This window comes from Pseudopodoces humilis, chromosome 7, assembly GCF_049639895.1.
Source record: "Pseudopodoces humilis isolate 2021_Gansu_Grassland_sample_001 chromosome 7, ASM4963989v1, whole genome shotgun sequence".
Lineage (NCBI taxonomy): Eukaryota > Metazoa > Chordata > Aves > Passeriformes > Paridae > Pseudopodoces > Pseudopodoces humilis.
Genome location: NC_142206.1, coordinates 19,761,009 through 19,772,639, shown reverse-complemented (window position 1 = coordinate 19,772,639; position 11,631 = coordinate 19,761,009). Strand labels below are relative to the sequence as shown.

The 11,631-nt window shown below is 40.6% G+C and overlaps 1 protein-coding gene across 4 annotated transcripts in view; it reads right to left on the bottom strand.

The window, feature by feature from the left end:
• Positions 1-1,459: 1,459 nt before the first annotated feature.
• Positions 1,460-11,631, bottom strand: part of LDLRAD3 (low density lipoprotein receptor class A domain containing 3) — a 106,054-nt gene continuing 95,882 nt past the window's right edge. For 2 of the 4 annotated variants that reach the window (XM_014252176.2, XM_088058256.1), the window contains 2 exons: positions 7,864-8,209; positions 1,460-6,267 (listed from right to left, as the gene is read on the bottom strand). In XM_014252176.2, coding sequence (XP_014107651.2) covers positions 6,003-6,267; positions 7,864-8,209 — 611 coding nt within the window. In that variant the 3' untranslated portion in view covers positions 1,460-6,002. The remainder of the gene's footprint in view (positions 6,268-7,863; positions 8,210-11,631) is intronic. The other 2 variants (XM_088058254.1, XM_088058255.1) reach the window with 1 other exon arrangement.

Sequence of the window (11,631 nt, the reverse complement as noted above, 5' to 3'; positions counted from 1 at the left end):
ACTCACAGTATGTTTGGCAGATAAACAGAAAAGTTAATCCCTAGAGAGATCCATCCAGTACTTTTCCAGAGTGCTTTATGCAATATGCATACCCTCAACTTTGCTTTGAAAAGAAACGAAGAGCTGTGAATTTCCACATGAAGATGTCTTTGCTTCAATTAATAACAACACATCATTTTGGACTACAGCTCCCCAAACAGTGAAAAGCTGCTTAGTTCTCTCTCCAGCAGATAACTGAGGCTGACTGATTAACAGACTGCTTGCAAACCAGCAAGAAAAGATGTTGCACTCAGAATTCACTGCTGCCTATTTAATTTTTAAGGTGTAAAAATTAGGATCTTTAAACAAATCAAAGCAGAGAATAAAAAAGCTTAATTAGGGAGCTTAGCTGGAGAGTATGGTACTTATTATCAACATTTCTCAAGCACAGCTCTTGCTGTGATGTGCCTGAATGAGCCAGCCCTGAGACCCCAGCATTCCCTCTCCTGCAGAGAGCCCTTTGTGGCAGCCTCAACAGCTTCGTCTCCCTTGTGCTGCTGGCGTGAATTCTGGATCCACAGCTATTTGGGGGCAGTTTGCCAGCACCAAAGATTTCTGAGAATCTGAGTCAGGCCATGTGATTTAATTAATGAGGATAACAATAAAACTGGCATGCCTTTGTGAAGGTAGCAAGTGGAGAAGAATCATGGAAGTGGGATATGCCAACTTCTGTATACTTATAGAGATTCAACTATTTAGACATAACATTTGAATTAGTTCTCCTTAGTCTGGGAAAATAACTTTATAACATTGGGGTACTTCTTACAGTAATCCTTTGAGTGACAGGACTTTGACAAGAAGTGGGTCTGGATGGTTCCCCTGATAGTGGTGGTGCCTGCATGAGGCATCTGTTGGGGGCAGAGTCCTGACTCAGGATTGCAGCCACACACGCTGCCTCCACAGAGCATCTGCACTTGGATCCAGCTCACGCATCCGGCACGTGGATCACAGACCTGGGGATAACCAGGGACATTGTGCTGGGAGCGTGAGTGGTGGGGAAGTGGCAGGCAGAAAGGGGGAGATAGAAGCTAATGCTGACAGCCCTTTAGCTCTGTTGGTAAATCCATATACAGCACAGAGCACCAAGCTCTGCTGTGGCCTTTACAGCTTTGCAACAAAGCAGACAAAACAAAACTGGTTCAGATGCCTCGTCTTGATAACACAAACAGGACAGCAAAATAAGAAATTGTAATATTAACAATTTTCATTTGTATAAATATGGAGACACACAGATCAGTAGATTTTTATACACATAGGTACATGTGAGTTTCCAATATGACTTTGTTTAAAAAATATATTTAAAACCCACAAAGAGTTAACAAAACTTAACATGGAATGCAAAAGAAGTTGTAAGAAGCCTCATGCAGGAGGCTATAAAACTAGAACAACTGCGACTTTATGAGACAGGGGACATGCTCACTTGTGAACAGTGTTAAAACACCAATTTTATTCAGGAATACAGAATACATTTTTGAAGATTTCCAGTTTACAAAAGTTTAAGGCAAGGCTGGCTTTCAACATACAACCTCCCTTAAAGCATTTAAGTAACTTCTCCATTTCAAGTTGACAAAACCCCTCAAATAAGAAAAAAAAAAAGACAAATGAAGGCCACAGTCCTGTACTGGGATACATTCAGGCAGAATCCAGCACAGTATTGAAATTCTTCCTACAGTCCATATTTTAGTCCATGGGTATAATATAACCTTGAGTTAATAAAATATTGCAGATCCAGTAAGAACTGCAAGAAAAGCCCTTGTCTTACCATTTTAGTTCCAGGCATTATACGCAAAGTAGCTTCCAATAAGCAACAGTTAAAAACAGTATTTCTCATTTGATCACCACATTAAAAAAAGGCGTTAATTTTTTTTCTTCATTTATACAATTTTAAATATTTATTAAAAACTAGAATCAGTGTCCCTCCATCCTTTTCATCATTAATAGTTTTCCTTATCTACTAAAACCATTTGTCTTTGCTAAGATGTCTAAAAGTAAAGAGCACAAGATTAACAAGCTGCAGCATTAATTAAAGTGAGAGTCATCTCTTTCCTCCACTTAGTTTCTAAATCTATCACAAGGGCCCTATTAGCTGTATCAAAGTGAAGTGGTGTAAATAAAACTTATTTGGCTTAAAAGCAGAGGAAGAAGGAATGCAGAGTTATTTAAAACTTGCAATGCAGTCAGTGTTTTTGTATATGTCACTGCAGACAAGAGCCAAGAAAATTATTCACAGGCTTTTTTAAAAAGCGTTACTGTCAGTTTTCCATTTCCAATACCACAGAGGTAAATGGTAATTTGCCTTACAAGGAACTTAAGATTACTATCAAGCAGAATCACTAATGGCTTCATTTTAAATACACAGCACTCTGATTTCAGCCTTGAAGCTCCTGAATTTTATTTGTTTATTTTTAAATGACCTTCTTTCCAACATGCCTTCATTTACCTCAAGTAGTCAATTCTTCAAATTCTTTTGTTCAAATATATTAATAGATGCACTGAGAACTACTCAATACAGTGGTTATCATTCAGTACAGATGTGGAAACAGAATTTGGCTCTTGAGGAAAACTTGAATTGGATTTTACTTTTTTAAGAATGAGTCTTTGAAATAATATCCATTTGTTTTAATATTAAGTAGAAAGGAAAGCTCTTGGATGACTAACATCAAACTAAAAGGTTAAGAACAATTACAAATAATAGGATGATCAATTCCAATTTTAGCTGCTACTGAGAAGAAACCCTATCACGTGGTATTGGATGAACATTTAACTTCAGCCATACGAGCTGCAGGATTTTCAATGAAATATTTAATTTCATCAGCACATTTCCAAAAGATTCCACTGAATAATGCAGCGTAATGCCAGAAGTCATCACTAGAAGTGACACATCATAAACAATTTCTGTGTGATACTACAGCAATTTCCAAAGAAACCAGCCTGGCAAACCTGTTCTACAAACCAGAAAATTGGAGTAAGATGAGTCACTCCAAGTTTTAGAGCACCTTTTTGGAACAAGATACTGAACTGCTGCAGTCCTCAAAGTTCAGTGGTCCTCACAAGTAACAATGAAGAGGAAGACAAGACTTGTTGCTCTTTTTGGATCTCTAGAAAGTGATATGTAACAACACCCAGAAATGCAGGTAACAGCTTTTCCAATCAACATTCAAACAGAAAGGCACCATCTCCTTTTAAGTTGTGTTCTCAAAAACTAGAAGATTCCTATACAAAGATAAATACACCCTTAGCTAGAAGGGAAAACATCACACCATTAAGAATGTTTTTTCCTTTTTTTTTTTCGTAAAGTCCAAATGGATTATCTTAATGCAAAAGTTACATTAATATATACATCCTGAAAGAGTATCTTTTTAATATATATATATATATATATATGTACATATATGACAGTGACTGACACAGAAGACAGGAGAAACAGGCTATATTCACTCTTTTCCTACCTCTTAGCAATGCAAGGCAATGTTTTTCAGATGCCACAGGCACACGGTATTTGGGCTGCACACCCTCTGGTGTCATGGAATACACATGGTGAAATGCAATCCCCTGTGGAAGGCTTGTTTGAGGAATACTGGGCACAAAGATTTAGTTTCACTAACATAGCTTAAGGCGACTTTAAAATTAAAAAGATACCTAATTACAATGAAACTACTGCAAACTCTTCACTGGTATGTATGTTTTCAAGACCAATATAAAGTTTCTAAAACTGCAACAGAAAACCATTAAGGTTAATTCTGATACAGCATAACACAGCTCTCTTACAGAGGCCAAGCAGAACTTTAATGGAAGGCAAGAGGGGCAGCAGGGTCCAGTGATCACAGGAGATGTCCCTGCACCCACCTGTACTATTAACTCATTCACGTACCTGAGTCTGACCCACCTGTAAAATAAGGAACAGCTGTCTGCTCTGTGCAATGACAACAGTCTGCCTATGACCTTGGTCAGTCAGTAATAAAGCTAAACCCTGCTTTGTGCAGGACAGCATAATTACATTGCTCAAGTTCTCAGCAAGGATGAAATCTGACCCACTCTTGTACTTTGCAAGGACCTAGGAGCATCTTCACCAATGCACTTCACCACAGGCTGCCTAAGCCTGTAATGAAAGCTGCCCTTAATCTGCTTCCAAAGTCAGCCCAGCCCATCAGCATTAGAATTCTCCAGGACACCCCACCATGTCCTCAGTCCTGGAATGACCTGTGCTTGTAAATTTATCTGGTCCCTGCCTCTTGCATATCATGGCAATAGACTCCAGATCTGGAAATAAAAAAAGAAAAAAGCCAACCCAAAAAACAATATCCTAACCTCCTCCCAAGAATTTCAGGTGCGTTTATGAGAACTGAGACTGAACTTGAGTTGTTCCCTTACCTACACTCCAAATTCTTGGGTTCTGAGCATATAATCTTTGGGCAAAAGAATCTACCTTACAAAGATGGGGCGGAAGAAAGCAGAAGGTGTTTGAAGTCAGCTTCACTTCCTTTAAACAGCAAGGTCTGTTTAATGACACTGTTCTTTTACGTAGAAAGAGTGGGAAATGTGAGACAGATGAATATTAATAAATTTTCAAGGCAAATTTCCCCCCAGACAAGAGGAAGACACTGCTGAGCACAAGAATGGCACTGCAGTGGCATTTAAATTCACAGCTTCTTCCCTCTTGCCACTCTAAATACCTTTACCTTGGAGGTGATCTCACATGGTGATTCAACAAGGTGCACTGAAACCCATTTGACAGAAGACCATTACAAGACTTAGAACAGAACAGACCTAAATAATTCTGGTTTTCTGCAGAAGTTAGAATTTCAACCAAATGAATGTGAGTAATGCAAACTCTGTGAAAAGCAACGAGTTTATAAAAAACAAAACTGTGACAGTTTATAGAGTTCTTGTGGTGTAGCAGAACTAAGCCCAAGTGATAACTATGTACATATCTACACACAGGATTACACATGTGTATCCATGCATGTACACATACATGCTGTAGATGGGATGCCAAGCCCAACACTTTTCACTGCATGACCTGTGCTCAGGTATTTTACAAACATAACAAACTACTCATTGACATTAAAGCTTTCTGTGTTGGGTATTTGCCTCACACCAGTTTTGGTGTTGAAGATTTTGCTGGAACAATTTGGGGGTTTGTTTTGTTATTTAGTTGTGGGTTTTTTTTAAGAGGGAACACATGGAGTAATGTTATGCCACACAGGAAAAGAAACTCTGTTGCTGCTCTGTTGTTTCTGAGAAGCTTCAGTGCCTCTGTACTCAGCCTCAACTTTGACAGACAAGCCAACCTTTGTGGTGCTTCTGAGACAACCCATGCAAATTTGGCCTAGATACTGGCATCTGGGAACAAAAAACCTTGCTTGGTTAGAGTTGTTGCATCCTCACAAACTTAAACCTCCTTCACAGGCCATGCAGAGATGGGTCAAGTGGGAGATCTTCTGCAGTTTGGGCTCTGCCAGGTGGCTGGCATTGGGGACCAGACATCCAAGCAGAATGACTGCCTCTCATGTGCTTCAGTGACCACCAGCTGGCACCAGACAGTAAGAAGAAACAGCTCCCACGTGGACAGGATGGAAGGCAGTCTGAAAACAAGAGTCCTTCTGGCAGAGTTTTCACGTGCAACTTCTGTAACTATTATACACACACATATATACATTCATATACAGTAAGCAATCCAATAAATACATCACATCAGGTCTTTTGAGAAAGCACCGATGTTTCTCTTACTTGTCTGAACCAGAACTTGCTCACAGAAATACTGTGGAGAGCTGATGTGACTCTAGGTTTAGCTCTCCTTGCTCTGCCTTTGATGAGCCGAAAATGTTGACTTCATATATTAACTCAGTGTGAATTCAAAGCAAGTCAGCATTCAGGCACATGTGCCCCTGAAACCTATTAGCCACAGCAGAATAACCCACACAGACACAGCAAATGCCTTCTGGCTGTGCCAACTGGAGCAGTTACACTTCTCTGTCAGCAATGTGGCTGACCAGAGGATCACTCTGATCTACTGTCCTCTCCAGAAGAGTTCTGTTCAGCCCATCCATGCTGCCATGGACATCTCTTGTCCAGCTGTCAGATGTGCCCACAGGACTTTCTGCCAGGGGGGTGTCTGTGCTGGCCAAGCTTCCTGACCGAGAGTGGTAAGGAGGAAGGTCTGGCTGATTAGGGGATTCAGATTCGGAACAATAAGGTGGTGGAGGAAGGTCAAACCAAGGTGGTCTGCTGTAAAACACACAACAGAGTAAGAAGTTACTGAAAACAGTGGGACAGAGGATAGTACATAGTATTGTAATGATGAAAAAAACAAACAGTATTTCTTAGCTTTTCAAATATGACATGTATCAAGAGATCTCAGACCTGCTCACATTATTCAGGTAATTTCAAGGTATCCACACCACCACTGGGAAGCAAGGTTTCTGGCCAAGGGGCAACACAGTAATTACAACCTATTTAACAATCTACACACTGAGTTAGATGGCTATAGACTTCCAACAAAGCTGGCTCAAAGACAGCTGTGCAAGAGGTAGAAAGCTTTTCTGTTTAACATTTACACCAGAGAAAACACTAAAAGAAGTAACATTAAGTGGTGGATTTACACCTATAGATGATGACTGAATAGAAGAAAGCTCCAAGGAAACCTCCACTAAGTGACAGAAGATAATGGCTTACAGTCTACAAGTAAGTAACAAACTGAATTCTCCACACTGACAAATCACTTTGGCTGTCATGAGATCACATGCAGAGCAACTGTTAAGTAGGCACAGGCAAGATGAGAACTGCATTCAGGGAAACTGTTCTGTGGTTCTGATAGCAAGCAAGTAAAGGGACTGAAGTGTTGAGCAGACTGATAACAGGCCCTGGGAGCAATTAGCTCCCAAACTGCTGATGGTTTTATCTGCTCAGGTGAGAAGTGATTACAATCTGGACACCTGCTCATTTAGTTGTCCTTAATAATGAAAAGTTATCATTATTATGAAAGGCAACATTAAGACAAGGGACCTGCAGTAGGGGATAGGAATTTAATATTATTCTTAAATCCCACAATTTGCACTAAAAATACCAACAGGGCGATAGTGAACAATCTGAATTGCTGAAGTTTGTACCATAACCTTTTTATATAGAGGGGATGTCTGCTTACAAGTTTTGTTTGGAAACACTTTACAGACAGAGGTGAAAACGAAGGTTAATTATCTACAAATAAAACCAGTGTAATAATTATATAACTACAAAAGCATCATAAACAAGCCACACCCACACCAAATTTCAAAGCACTTTCAGCTATTTTAATTAAGAGTTCATTCCAGAGTTCTGTTCTTTTCTTCTCTTGGTAAAAGGTAAAGCAGTGCAGAGCAGAAGAATGACACAACTTCTTTATACAAGAATTGAAGAACTCTCTCACCTTTATACACTTATCATAAATGAAGAGGGCTGTATTTTTTCAGTGCTATGACCTAAAACTTAGCTGGGTTTTTTTGGTGAAACTCCAAATTCAATTTTCACATTTTGATTCCAGACTAGCACAGTCTATCACTACTAGACAAGTGATACATTCTCCTGCCATTCTCAAAATCTTACTACCAACATGTGCTAGGAGAACATGACTTGAGTTTGTACCAGTAAAGGGACCTGAGGACTATGAATTTTTCATATATGGAAGGAGCTCAGATTTACTGAAAATTGATCCTGTGCAGGTGACAGAAGCGCAGCACTGGGGTCCTGTCAAAAGCAGCAGTAAGTGGGGAGCAGCAGCACAGATGAGCAGAGCCGCAACCAGCAGAGGGATGCTTTGCTGAGCGCAGAATCAGCTCCCGTACATACCTTTGGTCCAGCACGGCCTCTGAGTAGGAGGGCGGGGAGTCCAGGTCCACTGGCCTGTGGTAGGGCTGGCTGGCCATGTACTGGATGCCGTTGTTGACGTTGTAGGTGACGCTGCAGTGGTGCGGGTGGTCGAGGACCACCAGGCGGGACAGCAGCACGGGGTGCTGCAGGCGATGCACCGGCAGTGTCATCAGATTGTTGCGCTTGCGCTGGTGGTGCAGCACTAAGGCCAGGAAGGCCACCACGAGGACGAAAATGACGGAGCTGCCGACGATGGCGTAGGTGATACTCGGGTAGTAAAGCAGCTGATTTTCGGAGGTCACGTAATCTTGGCCGCTCCCTGCCTCTGCAAGACAAAAGGAAAAGGAAGCCTGAGATTGGTTTCAATACAAAACTGCTTTTGGCCTATGCTGTGTTTTCTGCTAACATGCTGTGTGACAAAAGAAAGTTTTTCTTTTTCCTTCAGACTGTGAAAAATGAGCTTATTAAAAGCACATGCATGTAAATTGGAGACTGGCAGAGTATCCCTCAGTCCATCCTCACCCGCAGTAGTGCCAGCACATAAACTACTAGGGAGAGACAAGCTGAGGAAGAATACACACTGTAGTAGGAAGCATGAGCATTATCATGGGAGTATCTCTCCCACCCCTACCTAACAGTCATAGCTTTTGTTTCCAGAGGTGAGACACCCAGTTCCAAGCCATAACCACAATACTTTGGCTGCACCTGGCAAAGCTCACCAGAATCAGAGATGTAGAAGGTGCAACACTTACCCTTTTTTTTTACTTTTTTTTTTTTTTAAACTTTATATTTCCCTGACACCATTTAAGCCTCATGTTCACAAGGTCATGCAGCCATTGAGCAATATATTTTTGGGCAGGAATTTCTCTTTCTGTGCAGCCAGTAGTTCCTTATAGCCTCAAACAGACTATTCTGACATTCATCTACCTCAAGAAAAATATGAAGCTGAGTAAAAACCAAACCAAACAAACAGAGCCCCAAATCCACACAATTACAAGAGCGTGATCCATCCAAATTCTAAATTTCCTACTGCAGAGGGCTGGCACAGTAAGTCTTAGCATATGATTTTCCTTTATTTTCTTTAACAAGCAAAAAAAACTTTTCAGTCATTCGGAAGTGCAACAGAGCCACTAACATATTTTTCTAACAACAGATAATGAAATGACTGTGCCCAGCATAATGGAAGACCTTTACTCAAGCACCCATTGTTTTCATCAAGATGCTTTAGGTATCTCTCTCAATATTTGATTTTGGTAGTTCACTTCCATGGTTAAACACCAAACCATGATTTCCAGCATCACTATAAATAGTTTCTGCATTTGGAAAGATAATACAACATAAAATGGCTAATCCTTTAAACATCTCCATTTTAAAACATAGATACTTTCATAAGAACAGATGAGATGGGAAAAAAAAAAGACTGTATCAGAACAAAGAAAACATGATTTCTTCACTGTGAGGGTGGTGTGGCACTGGAACAGGTTGCTCAGAGAAGCTGTGGGTGCCCCATCCCTGGAAGTGTTCAAGGCCAGGCTGGATGGGGCCCTGAGCAACCTGCTCTAGTGGAAAGTGTCCCTGCTCACAGAAGGGGGATGGAACAAGATGGTTTTTATGGTTCATTCCAACCCAAACTATTCTGTGATTATTGGTCCTGCTACCAGCTATGAAAACTACCAGTCAGATAGAGCTGTTCCACTGATGATGCCACTACAGCCACAGACCAGAGATTAGCAGGCCAGCTGCAAGCCAGACTTTTCCTGATACTTAGTGTAATGCCTTAGGGTAATACCTCAGGGAGGATCTTTGCTAACTTCATTTCCCTGTGCAACTGTGCTAAAGAAAGCAGAAATCACTGTTTCCACTCAACATTTGGTCTCTGGCTCACTCAGCAAAGTGAACCAAGTCTGCATGAGGAATATAAATGAAAGCAGAAGGAAGGAAAGGAATTGACATGCATTAGTAATTTTAATTACAGCTCATCACATATTACTCTGGCTCCTTTAATACACTCCCTAAATTCAACAGCTGAGAAATGAAGTCATGTCACATATCACAGACAAGGGCCAGCACAGGGAATATAATGACAAGCAGATAATTTTTATGCAAACTTCAAAAAGTTTATTTGCAAGGACTGACCCATGGATGAATACTACTATCTGCAGCAAGTGCAAGGAAGGGAAATCATCTATGACACCCCAGTAAAATACCACAAGACTCTCATTCAACTTGGCTCACTGGTTACAGTGCATTGGCATAAGGCTGAAAATAGGATGCCTTTGTAGACCTGATGAGACTGATTAGTTACCATGGGGTCATTCTGCAGCAGCACAGTCTCTTCTGTGTATAATCTCCATCTTACTAAAAGGGAAGATAAATGAGAAGTGATTATCCATCAACTTTTTTTTCCCCCAACTTTTAAAGTTATCCACCTGTTTAGGATATCATCTCCTAAGTCCTACAAGAACTGGTTCCATAAATCCAAACAAGTCAACTAGGCTGCTGAAGAAAAACTGCTTTGTCCAGAGGCAGATGGGATCTGATGACCAGCTTTAGAACAGTGTGAAACAAAACATCTCTTATCTGGTTTTACAATCCTTTTCATACAACAACCATAGACAAATTTTGCAGAGATTTGGGATATCTTTGCAGTTTAACAGGCTTAACAGGCTGTTTGGGATTACTGAGGCTAATGAAACATCATTTATTTACCAGTAACTCTATTCCTTTTTGGGTGTTTAGATCTGTTTCTTGTATTCCCATCCAGTTCACTGTCTCTCTGAGCAATCTAAGAGCATGCCTAGACATGTGTAGATGTCTCTGAACCAGAAGAAAAACCATTAGGGTACTGTTTTGAACAGTGCTGTCTGGTGCAACCTTTGAACCAGCCAACACAGCAATGTTGCATTTGGGATTGGAATTAGCATCTCCATCAGTTCAGCTAATTCTAGCCCATGTGCCTCTAACATGAAGTGGCAAAAAGGAGTACAGATATATCCTGTGAAAAGGAAAGAAGCTGGTTCATTTGTCAAGTGCTCTTTCTTGCAGCCCAAGCAGTGTTGAGGATTTGCATAGGGACACCCTCCCCATACACAGAATCCAGCTCCCTAAACATGCACAGCCTTTATACCTGTCCAGGAACAGACTGTACCTGAGATGGAGTTCTAACTAGGAAGCTTCAGCTATCATTGAAACTAAGTCTTCTTTCACCACAATAACAACATTATTCTTGCCTTATTGGTGGGTTTTCTGGGCCAAGAAGACAAAAACTTACAGTGTCTTAGCAAACCATGCTCACAAGTGAAGTCCAGTGGCATTTCACTTCGGCTGTCATATAATTTATTCCACAAAAGACCAACCTGTACCTAGTATCTCTTTTCTAGCAAGAAAAAAAATCCAAAGTAAATCCAAAACCTGCAAAAGATGAAAGTGACATTACCTGAGCCTATCAACACTGCTTAGCTTACAGTCTTAGGTCAACTGCCCTTAATGGTCATCCAAAGTAACACGTTGGCAAGAAAACTGCTCTATGGCATAGCTCAAACTAAACTAGCAGGACTATGAAGCAGTTTTGCATACAGGAGACTTCGACATCAAGTTTTTGCTTTGTCTTTCTATATACCTGATCATGTTGAAATAAGTAACTTTTTAAAGCTCCTTGATAACATTCTGGTTTTTTTGTAGAGCCTGGTGAATATTCAGAGGTTTGGAAGGGAATGAGGGGTACTGAGCTGAGACTGCCTGATGAAG